Genomic DNA, 14,259 nt, shown 5'->3' with positions numbered 1-14,259 from the left:
GCGCGTCTCCCCCTCCCATCAGGGAAAGGACGGGTTCAGTGTGTGCAGCGAAAGGCTGTTTGCAGCCTTTCGCTGCACACACTGAACCCGTCCTTTCCCTGGGACGGCGTTCTCCAGCCATGGCGGGGGCTCCGTCTCTGAGCCGCGTGTCAGGAGCCCGCTGTCCTTCGGAGCGTGTCATGGCTGCCGCCCCCCCTCCACCCCCAGTCCCTGGTGTCCTGTTACACCCCAGAGGCACAGCGCCCCCGTCCCCCGTCCCACACACACTCCATCCTACTGCCGCTGGTCTTCTGCACATGTGGACCATTATGTGTGATAAGATATTGCTGCTGCCCTGGGATGGGACTTGGGTGAGAAGGCGAGGACAGCAACTCTTGACGTTCCCCGGCACGTTTAAAAAGCGTTGGCTGTAATTAGCTATTAGTCAGAAGTGCAGTGTTTTTCTTTCTGAGGGGATGGCTTCATGGAGCTATTTCCCGTTGTGCCCTGGAGATCGCTGGGCTGTCTGAACGAGGAGTTCGGCCCAGATGTGTAGCACCCAGGGGGCCGGTCTACGAGCTAGCCGAGCTAACGCGCTCACCCTACTCCACAGCCACGGGCCTTTTTTCGTAGGTCCATGGGCGAAAACGGTGATGGACCTCAGAACCAGATCTAGTCGGCAGAAATCGCCATTCATACCTTCGGGGTGACCCCCTGGGTTGAAGCATGCTTTAACCAGACCCTCGAATCCCGTTGGATTACATTTGCACGTAAAGCGTGTTTTTCCATTAGAGCCTCAGTTTGATTGAGAAGGAGCGCGTTGGATGGTCTCCACATGGGGTTCAAAGTCCTGCTGTGAATGAAGCCTTTGTTCTGGGGGTTCGAACCTGGTTTCACCCTTAGGGTTACATCCCAGCAAAGAAACAACCGCACAGCTCCGTCTGCCCCCCCCCCCCCGACCCCCCGAAGCAGTGGAGACGAGTGGCTGCGCGTGTGCGTCTGTGTTCACTCGAAAATATGTGTCAGGGGTGTGAGTACACACAGGAGTAACGAATGTAACAGCAACGGCTCAGCAAACAAGACACAACCAAGTCTGTCTGATCTTCTCCCAAGACACACAAACACATACAGACGCACACCCAAACGTGTGCTCTGTGTGAAATTTGCGATTGTATGTAACATGTATAGACCTCGTCGTTTGCCAGAGGTTCTGTTGGATGTTTTGGATCCCTGCCCCTTCATGTCGGACCTTAGGAGCCCCCCTCACTGCAGTAAATCCTTCCACACTCTCTGACCTGATACAGGGTTAATGAGGTGATTACACAGCAGGGCTTTAATGACACAGGCACGCACACACACACACACACACACACACAGACACACACACGCCAATACACACATACACATACACACATGCCAACACACACACACACACACACACACACACACGTGCATGAGGGCGCATGCATACATGCACGTGAAGACAGCCCAACACACACACACAGACACGTGCTTTGTGTGTGTGTATATAAGAAAGAAGTTGCATAACTCTGTTTGAGTGCATGCGTACGTGTTGGTGTGTGTGTGTGTGTGTGTGTTTGTGTGTGTGTGTGTGTGTGTGTGTGTGTGTGTGTGCGTGTGTGCATCTGTACTAGTGTTAGAGACACCTTAAGAAAAGTGTACGTATATTATACAGTTACAACATATATTTACATCATGTCTGCACACTTCAGTGGAGACCTACAGAGCCACTCTGCCATTTCTTGTTTCATTTCGTCAGCCATACAGGGCCAGAACACGGATCCTGAGGTTGTCCATACACTCATCTAACCCTAAGCTGTCTGCTCTCTGACAGATTAAAGAACCCCTATTCTCTCCGTTTACCCCTCTCTTTCTCTCCCTCTTGTCTCTTTCTCTCTGGCTTATTTATATTACTAATTTACGTACTGTGATGTAGACACGGCTCTCCATAATGTGCATTTGCCCGGGGTTGAAGTGGAGAGGCAAACTAGTATGGTGAGATTTGAAGCGCTGAAGAAAGCGCCTGACTATCTTCCTCGGTTGAAGCCTGAACGCTTCGTTTCCCCAAACCTACACAAGAAGACCTCAATACTAATCAACGGTTATTATAAACAGTGTTGGTATTCTCTGTATATTTTATTTTCGTAACGTTTGTTCCTTGCCCGACAGAGGGCTTACAGTCCGGCGGGTGTCGTATAACGTGGGCCTGTAAAACCCTCTGAGACTGTAGCCGGGATTAAGCGCTCTGCACATTTACCTTGACTTGACAGGGATCGTGCCCCTAAATGCATGGGTGCGTGCTCTCCATTGCAGCAGCATGTCTGGGATCCTGATCATAGCTGACTGAAGGGCTCAACATGCTTCTGCGTGGTTTGTCCAAATCCTACGCATATACGCCGCAGCAAGCAATGTTGTAAACAGCTTTCATTTCACACTTCTGCACACCATGTCACAAAATGTACACTAGCTTGTGATCTATAACACAAATATACAACCCGATCTGTGAAGTATAGATCGCGTGATGAACCCACCCAGTTTTTTCAGAATTTAACACACATCCTGTTTTTTCTATACTATTGGAGTGTAGCAAACTTTCCAATAGGGGACCAATGTGAATTGCAAAAGTAATTAATATCCCTTTTCCATCTGTCCATCTATTACTCCTTCACTCCTTCCCTCCCTCCCTCCCTCCCTCCCTTCCCCCCTCCCTCCCTCCAACTATATGTCCGGTTCCCTGCTCATCCAATGAGATTCAAGGTATAGCTCAGTGTATGAATAGTTGTGGAAAAGACAGCAGGCCGGGTGTTGACTTCCTCTTGCCTGTAATCTTTGGAGACATTTTGGAATGAATCACTCCCACGCTGACACCCAGGCTTCAATAGCACACCTTTCATGCTGTCATTGTGTACGCGTCATCAACAGATGTTTTTATTTTGGGATTGTGCCAGGCGCCATTATATTTCTTTGTTTCTTTATATGCAAAGTACCTCAATTAGAGTCTGAGAGGACCTGCTTTTCTTAAGGTAACAGCAGATGATTATGAAGGACGGAAAGCATGTTCTATATGCGTGTATGGCCTTATGTAGTCCTCATCCTTGCGTTGGGTCAAAGGTGCTCAGGAGGGTGAGAAGATGAGGTTTTACGTTCAAAGTGCGGACATTCACTTCACTATGCACGTCTAGGACAGAGGATAAGGGTCAGGTTGATGTTGAGGTCGGGACATGCTGCAGGTTAAGGTATGGGTGGGGTTGAGGTCAGGAAAGGGCGGGTGTTTATCAGGTCAGGTCAGGCTGCAGGTTAAGGTACGGGTGAGGCATGCAGAGCCGGGCAGGGAAAGACCTTTGTGGTCTATTCAGGGCATAACTATGTCTGCATGTGTCTATTCCTTTCGTGTGTCTGTGTGTGTGTGTCTGTGTGTGTGTGTGTGTGTGTGTGTGTGTGTGTGTGTGTGTGTGTGTGTGTGTGTGTGTGTGTGTGTGGTTGCATGTGTGGGTGTGTTATGTGTGGGTGTGTGTTTGATTGCATGTGTGTGTGTGTGAGTGTATGTGTAGGTCTTGCCTGTGTGTGTGTGTGTGTGTGCATGTGTGTGTGTGTGTGTGTGAGTGTGTGTGTGTGTGTGTGTGTGTGTGACTTGCATGTGTGTTTGAGTGCTGCTGACTGTGTTTGTTTTCGTTGTTAGTGTGGCTGTGCGTGCTGTGTCAGGTGAGGTGCATTGTGGGGTGGCTTGCTGGGGACGCCATGCGGCTGTGGTTGTGCTGGAATGTGTTGGAGATGAATTTGCCAGGCCCACGGAACAGAGGTCAAGAGTTGTCACAGGGAATAAGAGAGACACGCTTGTGTGCACTTGTGTGTGTGTGTGTTCACGTGTTGAACCTTGTGCATCATTTTCATGGTTTGGGTGCATTGCTATGTGTCTCTCTGGTATAAACATTGCAGGCTTGATTTAAAAGAATAGGGACATCCTAACAGGACCCAGATGTCTGATATGAGGACTAGTTCTGGCACAACGTTTTTGTAAAATCAAATGTCTTGTCCACAAAGCACTGTTTGAGCCTACAGGTATGTGAACGAGACCACACTTTTTACACATCGTATCCATGTATCAATTTATTTTACAAGACGAACCGGATTCTCTCTCGCTCTCTCTCTCTCTCTCTCGCTCTCTCTCTCTCTCTCTCTCTCTCTCGCTCTCTCTCTCTCTCTCTCTCTCTCTCTCTCTCTCTCTCTCTCTCTCTCTCTCTCTCTCTCTCTCTCTCTCTCTCCCTCACCCCCACTCCCCCACTCTCACCTCTGTGTTCCCACACATTTTCTCGTGCACCTTCACCTTGCCTTTCACATTTCCTTCCACTCCTACTGTCCTTCAAGAACACACCACTTTCATTCATGGGGCCCCTTGCCCTCTCCTCCCCCTGTCAGAAACGCTGGAGTGCTGTCAGAGTTATGACGAACCGCGCTCCTCTCCTGTGGGCTAATCCTGTTATGCAGGACTAACCTGAGAGAGCTGCAGGTTAGCTGCAGGGCTTACACAATAGCTTTTAGAATAGCACTTTGCTTTGATAATAGATTGAATGCCGTTTGATGCCTTGTGGCATTCAACTGTGCACACTTGTGTTTAAAGAAAGGACAAAATGCTTGCTTGCATGTTTGTTTGTGTCAGTGTGTGTGTGTGTCTGTGTGAGAGAGAGATAGAGCTTGGGGGGGGGGGTAAATGATGACTGTGTTTGATTTATGAACACTCAACAGATGATTTCAGGTGTATAAGATGGAATGTCCCTGGGCATAGATTTCACTTTTCTGGGAAATTGTAGTGCATTGGACTTTTCTCTGCAACATATTGTATTAGTCTGTCATTTGATTGTTTAACATAGGAACCTCAAAGTATAAAGGTTGTTTTTTAATTTAGACCAAATATGTAGCATGCCTCAAAATTAGCCCAACACAGCCAAAACTGTAATCACAAAAATATTATCATTTATATTTGGCTTGGAGATTATCAAACAAGCTAAACACAGACAAACTTGAATGCAGTTGCACACTGATTCAAGAAGAAAACTCCTTTCACCTCTGAAAGAGAAAATGGTAGATTTTTAGCGGTGTAATGTCCGTGTGGAGGAGAAGGAAGGTTAGGGCGTGCCTCTGATTACGTCTCCCTCTCACTGCGTTGCGTGAATCCTAGTATTTATCTGACCCCGGAGACCAGTACTCCTCGGCCCATAAATCTCACCTTTCTGGGCAGGCCGGCGCTCAAGCTGCCTGCTGGAGCTCAGGGAGGGCCCCAGTAGGTCCCCAAGAAGAAGGCCTGAGGGTGCAGACTACTGAGGCCACTGGGGGGGAGGCGGAGAAAGGGAGGGGGAAGGACGTAGAGGTGGGAAATGGGTTTAAGAGATTGAAAAACAAGGGAGTAGAATGGAGTGGTGTCAGGAGAGACGAGGGGAAAGGGATGAGAGGGGAGGAATTAGGTGGTGGGGGGGAACGAGGATCGTGAGTCAGGTTAAGAAAAAATAAAGATTGGGGTTAATTTTCAGTTTATTTTTCCGATGCCTTTTTTTCACCACCATACCCGCGGATGTAGGACTACGATCAAATCCCGTCTTCAAAGGAGATGTAATCTCTGCCTGGGTTTAGCCGGCGTTCCATGTAGTCATACGGCGTCAGGGGCTGTTTGAACAGTTGGCCGCTTGACGCCCTTGCTGGATGTCGGGATCTTCTTAGCCTCAGTTAAAAGCTATTAGGAAGAAATCCAAAACCAGGCCTGTTTATTTTTTCCCCAACTGAAATCAATCAAACCAAAACCCAGGCAGGTTTCTGGAATTCTTGTGTATTTATGTGATAACATCCTCTACTGTTAATGTTTTTTCACTCTCAAACCAGTGTGTGTGTTTGTGTGTGTGTATGTGTTTGTGTGTGTGTGTGTGTGTGTGCGTGTGCGTGTATGCGTATGTCTGTGTGTGTGTGTGTGTGAGTGTGTGTGTGTGTGTGTGTGTGTGTGTGTGTGTGTGTGTGTGTGTGTGTGTGTGTATGTGTGTGTGTGGGTAGGCTCTTGATTTGTCTTTGTATGAGTAGACTGGGTGCTGAAGGTGTCCAGCCCAGTTGAGCCAGAATGCTCTTCAGTGGCTTTTTACTGGACCTTTAGCTCAGAGAAGAGGCAGAACGTGCTTCACATTCACCCCACGATGGGTCAGCCTGGGTGGGCTTTCAGGGTTTGGATGAAGAAAAGTCATCCAAACAAAACTCATTGAGTATTTCTCTAACGAGTGAGAAAGACCGGCTCCCTCGAGTCCTTACACTAAGCCTTGTGTCATTTCATGAGGCTCTCATGCATACGAGATTGAAATACAGTTGTTGTTACATCATATCACTTATTGATGGAAAAATCAACATTGGCCATTTCAAGTGCCAAAAAGGGCCATTTAAAACTAAAGTGACGAAGGAAAAGGCAAAGTATGAAAAGAATACATGGAAAGAAATCTCAACAAACAGTCAAGTTCAATCTTAAAGATCCTTGAAGCACAGCATCCTATGATTTGTAATGTATTGAGACATTGTAATCAACCTCTCTCTCTCTCTCTCTCTCTCTCTCTCTCTCTCTCGCTCTCTCTCTCTCGCTCTCTCTCCTGCTCTCTGCGTTCCAGATGTCCGCCATGACGCTGCTGCCCCCGGTTGCCCTCCTATTCCTCCTCTCCTTCAGGCTGGTGTCGTCCAGGGACTGCCCCCTGTACTGCAGCTGCCAAGACAAGAGCGTCATCTTCTGCATCGGCCGTTCGTCAACCAAGGTGCCGAGCGGAGTGCCCGCTGACACCAAGAAGCTCTACATCTTCCAGAACGGCATCAGTACTCTGGCACAGGATAACTTCTCTGGCTTGGAACAGCTAGATATGCTAGACCTGAGCCAGAATGAGCTCACCCAGGTTCCAGACGGAGTGTTTGAGCCGCTGTCAGAACTGAAAAATCTGGACCTTTCTTCAAATCACATCACCAATATTTCCAAGGGCAGCTTCTCTGGCCTCCATCAGCTGGAGAGGCTTTATCTATACTCCAACCGCATCCAGAGCATCCAGGCAGACGCCTTCGAGGGCCTGGGGATGTTGCTTGAGCTCAAGCTCCAGAAGAACCGACTCACCACGTTGCCCTTACTGCGTCTCCCAAGGCTTCTGCTGCTCGACCTCAGCTTCAACAGGATCCCAGCCCTGGGACCTGCAGACCTCCAGACCCCACATTTGGAGGCCCTAAAAATGGTATCCCTGGGGCTCACGTCCCTGGATGAGGAGCTGATGGCCTCCTTCAAGTACCTGCATGATCTGGACATCTCCTCCAACCAGCTGTTTGAGCTTCCCGTGGCTTTGAAGTCCCTGAAGATGCTGATCAGTCTCGACCTAGCCAACAACCCAATCAGGGTGCTCAAGATGGACATCTGCCAAAAGATGGTGTGGCTTCAGAAGCTGGACCTAAGTGGCCTCAGCCTCCCAGGATTCACCGAGGGCTTTTTCCAGAGCTTCCCTAAGTTAAGCCAACTGACAGTAGCTGAAAATCCGTTTAACTGCCTCTGTCCACTGGCCTGGTTTCCCGTATGGCTTCGAGAAAGAAATATTGTTCTGGGACGACCTGAGGAAACCAGATGCCACTTCCCCCTGGTCAACGCTAGGAAGATGCTGTCCGAGCTGGAGTACCAAGACTTTGGATGTCCATCCACCACCACAGTGGTTGGTGGCTATGCCATTGAAAGCACTGCTGTACCTCTTTCTCCCAGCTCGGCTCCAGAAGCCACCAATACTAATGCCATCCCTCCTCCCCCGTCCAGCGAGGAGCCAAACTATTTCAATCCAAACCATCATCCACGTCTTATTGAACCTCCAGTTTCACCTAGTGCCAGCAGCAGGAAGCGAGAGCAACACATTTGCCCAGGGAACATCTGCCTTAATGGGGGAACCTGCAATTTTGATCCCCTTGGGCAACTGGCCTGCATTTGTCCCAGAGGAACATACGGTCTTTACTGTGAGAATTTGGACGAGGTCTTTGTTCCACCTAAATCTCTGGTCACAGAGTTTGCTCTGATGGATCCAGTGGCGACCTCCGAACCTGACGCCATCATATCACGTACGGTGACGTCCACCTCGATTCTTCTGGACCTGCATCGCTTCATCGAGACAAGGCCCCACATTCGAGGGATACGGCTGACCTATCGCAACCTCTCCGGACCCGACCGCCGCCCTATGGTCATCAGTGTGCCGGCAAACTACCCAGAGTACACCCTGCGTGGCCTCAGGCCCAACTGCACCTACTCGGTCTGCGCCAGCCCCCTGGGCGAAAGGGTCAGCTCCCGGGCTAACGGCTCGGCGGAAACGGGTCTGTGTACGGAGGCTCGCACCGCCGGTCTCCAACCGACGTCTTCAGAGCCCAGGGTGGAGACCCAGAGCCAGCTGACCTACACTCTGTTCCCCGCTGTCGCCGCCCTGGCTCTGGTTCTCGGGGTGTCTATAGTAGCCGGGGCCATCATCTGCCTGCGGAAGAGGAGGCAGACGAAGGCGGGCATAGAGCTGGAGCTGGGGCCCACGGAACTGGACCCCACTGAACAGGAGGCGGTGAAAGCCGGCCTGGAGAGTGGAGGGAATGGGACTCTTCCCCACAAACTACCAGAGATTGATCGCAGCCAAACACCCCATTCGCCTGCCTCCTCACAACAAAATGGGGTTTTGGAATATGAGGTTCCACTAATGCAGGGACACGGTGCATCGAATAACAATGTAGCAGCTTCAAAACCCTCTTATTTCTAAGATATAGGTTAGGTCGTTGATGTCAAAAGATGTCAAATAGAGTGGGCTTGCCCAATGAGAACATGTGGAATGCTGGTATGTTGCTGGGTGGTAGACATAGGAGTGGTGACATCCAATACAAAATACAATATATATTATTAAAAAATATAAAAAAATTGTTTTGCTCACTAAACCGATGTAAAAACAATAAAGGAACATTACATTTCATGTTTGCGGGGTTGGGTATAAAATCCTCAACGCCAGTGCAATGCCCAGCGAGAGTCTACGCACAGGGCCAGACTGGGAACGGAAGTGCCTTTTTGCATTGACACCACAAAGACTCTTAGACTTCTGTTTGTTGTTCATTTGAAAAGATAAGCCTACAATCGTGTTACAATCTTCCTGCTGGAATAAGGAGATCCGATGTGGGATGTTGCATATCTGAAGCAAATGTAAATGAATGGATCTTGAACTAAAAAAATAGGCTGTACCACATCATCAATCACCACACTGCAGACATAGTGCTAACCCCCATTAAGGGTCTTCTCCATTTGGAGGTTACTTGTTGCCTTGGGATTTAACATCCAACGGCTTGCTGTGGGTTGGATGATAATAACAAGTGATGTGAGTGGCATGTTTGACCTGCCAATGGACTAGCACTGCACAGTCTAAGCTCTTAGTGCTTGGTTGGGCTCCAGCTCTCTGCAAACCAACGTTTTGAAAACGGCTTTAGGAAACCATGGAAAGAATTGCACTGAAAGCACTTCACTTCTCCGCTCCCCAGGGATCCTAGGACTGGTGAAAATAATACTTCAATCACATACATCCCATGGTTTTAAACATTAATTGGTATCCCATTTTGGGTTAACCCTATACTATATGAAATGATTTGTATTGTGTTTTAGCTAACAGAAAACAGAATGACAACAGATAGCAGCAGTAGGTACTAATTCTGATTGTTCTGTTTTAAAAATATCCCGCCCAAAATTTGATATCTCATTTGGCATTGAGGTTGCTGTGAAAGCAAAATTGACTAATTTAAGAGACACTGAAATTAACATTTTGATGTGCTTATTTCTGTTCTACAACAATATAGGAAAGCAATTTTGTTTTTGTGGTCGGTTTTCTTTTAAAGTGTCATCCTCTTTTTGTACTCCATTTTGTTTATTTTGATTTGGTACTGTTCATGCATTTGTTAGTATTAACAAAGATTGCATAATTAGTAGTGCCAATTTTAAAGCATATTTGAAGTATTTCACAATGAGCTTAGGGCTCATAAAAGTTTTGTCAGGCTTGTTTCTCTAAGAATGCATGCTGCCTTCAGCGAAGCTAAAGATATGTGAGCCACAAAGCGTTGATTTTGCGATGAAACGTCCAAAATACTTTGGCCTGAGGCTCACCCCATGGACACATTTAGTTTGAGAAATGCAATACAGTAATTCTCTCTTCAATGTCAGCAAACCCACCATCAGGTCCCTGTTTACATGGTAAACCACAGATGATTAGTTGCTTTTTACTTGTAAAATCCGAAACTGATTTCATAGCGTTTTCAATTCAAAGGACTTAAAACCAAGGGATCTAAAAGTTTGAGTTCAAATAGTTCCGATATGAGTTTTCATTGACTTGTGTGCAGTAAATTCCTCTTGGGACTACTAAATATAACCTCTTAAGAATCGTTCTTGCTTTTTGGTCATTACTTTATTTTGATTTCTGTTTGTCCAGTCTTTTTCTAAGTGTTTACTGGCTCCGTGTGTATATTTGACTTTCACTCACGCTAGGAATACTCTTATTGGGTGTTTTTAGATGGTTTTAGCTCGCTTCGAGCCAACTAGTCTATATAAAGTACAGAATAAGTGCACAATCCAGTATTCACCCAACGGTAGTGTGGTTTTCGCAGAATCACAACCTCTTAATTAGCGAGGATTTACTCTCAACTTATGGTTTAGAGGCTGACTGCTGAGAGAATGTGTTTGTGTCTTTTGTGTCTTAGTGTGCAGTACTGTCCATCACTACAACATCGCACTACAAATCTGCTCAAATCATCTGTATTCCAGTATGCTTCTGTCCACAGCCCTGATAACATACATTAATACACCTATGAACTGGAATAATTTCTGTACATAGCAAGAGGACAGCGAAGGGGCAAGGGAATATTTGGAATATTTTCAACAGGCTTGTGACCCCAACTGTGTTTATTTTTTTGTGAAAACATTTGTTGTTGTTTTTTTTGTTTTTCAGTTTTCTATGTCTGAGAAGTTCAATGCAAACATGTTTTGTAAATTAGTTTTTTAGAGAATGGCATGTGCAGTTCTAAAAAAAACAAAAGCAGTATTAAAGCAACTTTGTGGACCTGATGAATATATTTGTGTTGTTTTGTTAACACCAAGCAACATTGCATCATGTCCATCCACCACCGCCCAAACATACCCTGCCTTGCCTGCTCCATGCACGGGAAATGATTTGTCCTCAGCTACAACAGAATAACTGAAGACAAGAACCACTAAACCATTCAAGCTCATTGGTTTTGCTTAAACATTTAATCAGAGAAGTGGAGGACAAGGCAGTGTATTCCTTTCATGGCAACAGGAGAGAATGTTCTCTGGTAAACAGTAACGCTTTCTCATCTGTTGGAAATGAAACAAAGTGGATTTAAGTGATGCTGCACAGCACGTCCTTAAATCAGCCCTCAGTAATCAGGGTACATTTCCGACCATTATATGTCTGCTTATAATTTAGCTGAGCAAGGTTCTACTAGAAAAACACAGGGTTCATTACAGACGTACAAATCGACCAATACCTCATTAAACAAACACACACACACACACACACACACACACACACACACACACACACACACACACACACACACACACACACACACACAGCCACTCTTGGCCTAAGAATAATAACTGACGTTATGGTGTTTTGTGGAAAGAGGTCATTGAATGTTCTTTTTGCTAATAGCCAGAAATAGATGCCTGTTGAAAAGATTTAACATCCTGTTGAGACTGAAATGCTTTAAGTTCCTCGCAATGCCAAATTGTTTCCGGTTGGTATTCAATTATTCTATTGATACTTGATACCTTCATTGTTTTGGACTGGCGTAAGGCACCAAGTCTCCAACCAGTCTGTTGCTACCAAATCAGATTATTATTCAACAGAAAATAACTAGGAGAAGATAAGATGTAACCCAGACAGGAAATGATGGCGTAGGGTGGTGGCTGATGTTTTAAGGAGTAATAGTGAATAGTGAGTCAGGCATTGGGGTAAATGTTGACTCTGATTGTGATGTTGATGACTTAGACACAACGGCACAGTGGTCACTGAGGGTCTCTCAAATGTCTGGAAACTGACGTAAGGGAAGGGACTGAATCACTCTTCCCCACAGCAAGATGAGGAAACCGCTTGGTGTGTGTGTGTGTGTGTGTGTGTGTGTGCGGGTGTGTGTGTGTGTGTGTGTGTGTGTGTGTGTGTGAAAAATAATGTGGTAGGTTCACTGTGTGAGTGCTTGCTTGTCTTGTCATCATATCTACATTTAGGTAAAAATACATTTTTATATTAATTAAGTTTACATGTTTTCTGAATTGATGAGTATTTATGTTTTTGAGTATTTATGTTTTTTTTTTTGTTTGTTCAAGCTGATCTCCAGAAGCAAAAATGGTTAAAAATGAACTATTCATACATTCCTAAAACATTTAGGATGAGGTTCACAACCTAAAACTTAAGGAAATTTTACTCAGGCAATAGCCGTGCATTGTAAATGCACATCGTTATATAACCATATATATATATATATGTATATGTGTGTGTATAGTATACACACACCATAAGCCCCTGTGAGGCCCTTCAGGGAACACAAACAGCAACTTCACAGTCCATCACCTTCATTACCTCCGCAATGTGCGTCTCATTTGGGAGCCTACTACTGACCGCTGAAAGGGTGCAGAGAGATGACAGAGAGGGGGGGAGAGAGAGGGAGATAGGGGAGATGTGGGGCAGGGTAGTGAGAGAGGGAGATTGAAGGGGAGAGAGAGAGGGGGAGATGGGGGCAGGGTAGTGAGAGAGGGAGATGGAGGGGGACAGAGGGGCAGGGACAGAGGTAGTGGGAACGGGACATAGAAAGAGGAAAGAGAGGTAGTGAGAGAGGGAGATATGAGGGGGGAGAGAGGTAGTGAGACTACAGATGGGGGGAAGAGGAGAAAGAGGTAGTGAGACAGGGAGATTTGAGGGGGGGGTAAAAAGAGATTTGTGAGGTTAGGAGAGAGGGAGAGAGAGTGTGAGAGAGAGAAAAGGAGCGGAGAGAGTTGGGAGGCGGTATGGGGCTGATTTATCTGAACAATCTGTTAGCTGTGGAGGTAGCGGAGGTTAACTCGGAGGGGGGGAGAGAGATAGAGAGAGAGTGTGTAACGACTGAGTGAGGGGCCTACAGTCCAACTGCAGACAGATTTCTGGACCTGATAATGGCTTAAACGGGCCCACAGGTCCATTAACCCCTGGCTACCCCTGTCTGTGTGTGTGTGTGTGTGTGTGTGTGTGTGTGTGTGTGTGTGTGTGTGTGTGTGTGTGTGTGTGTGTGTTTCTCCTGTTTGTGTGTGTGTGTGTGAGTGTTTGTGTCTCCTGTGTGTGTCTGTGTGTGTGGGGGTGTGTGTGTGTGTGTGTGTCTGTGTGTAGGTGTGTGTATGCGTGTGTTTGTGTCTTGTGAGTGTGTGTGTGTGTGTTGTCTGTGTCTGTGTGTATGTGTGTGTTTGTGTGTCCTGTGTGTGTGTCTGTGTGTGACAGCCCAACCTTGATGCCAACCATTTCCAGTTGTGCTGCAACACATCATACATGAAGGTCCTGGTGGATGTGATGACCGACCTGATGTTGAGACAACAGAGAGTGGAGGAGGAGAGAACGGCAGGGAGGCGAGGAGAGACAAAGAACCCTTTATGTCAGCTGTCTGGACACTTCAGCGTTTGCTTTATGGCCTTTGGAAGTCGATGCACGCTTGGAGTGCATTTTTGGCTAAATAAATGGTGGGAAATCGGAAGAAATAAATGAAAGTCTTTAGTTTGAACAATATAACATGTGTGAGGTGAACTTCCCAAAATGGTCCTGGATACATCCACGTTTTACACATTCTTGGTGTCTCTGGATCTCGGAGGAGCATGTCTACAGGAGAATGAGATCATTTCATCCTTAAATAGATTACCTCAAAAGTAATGACTATACTTACAACATTCCCCTTTTGACACATCACGCAACAGAATGTATAGTGGGATGTAATTATAATTTCGTAATTATAACACCATATACTTTGTGTCGGCCCAATTAACATTATTGGTTATAATTTGCATGAAAGACATGTTATGATGACTATGGATCACTCGGAGGGCATCTGACTGCTACTCAACGCGGTAGAAGGGGCGGCTGATCATAATCAACGTGAGTGCTATAACTTGTTGGGCTGGTGAGAAACGTAGAGTGGAGCCATTCCGTGAAGAAGCCTTTCCTGCCTGAAACGCGATAC

The 14,259-nt window shown here is 46.5% G+C and overlaps 1 protein-coding gene across 1 annotated transcript in view; it reads left to right on the top strand.

Moving 5' to 3' along the window:
• LOC307071080 (vasorin-like) overlaps positions 1–11,011 on the top strand; it is a 17,503-nt gene extending 6,492 nt beyond the window's left edge. The window contains exon 2 of the mRNA XM_079729956.1: positions 6,633–11,011. Coding sequence (XP_079586082.1) covers positions 6,633–8,771 — 2,139 coding nt within the window. The 3' untranslated portion in view covers positions 8,772–11,011. The remainder of the gene's footprint in view (positions 1–6,632) is intronic.
• Positions 11,012–14,259: the final 3,248 nt, after the last annotated feature.

Source organism: Pollachius pollachius (assembly GCF_949987615.1).
Source record: "Pollachius pollachius genome assembly, chromosome: 2".
In the NCBI taxonomy this organism is placed as follows: Eukaryota; Metazoa; Chordata; class Actinopteri; order Gadiformes; family Gadidae; genus Pollachius; species Pollachius pollachius.
Note: the sequence above shows the minus strand (reverse complement) of the source record. Positions and strands in the feature narration are given on the sequence as shown.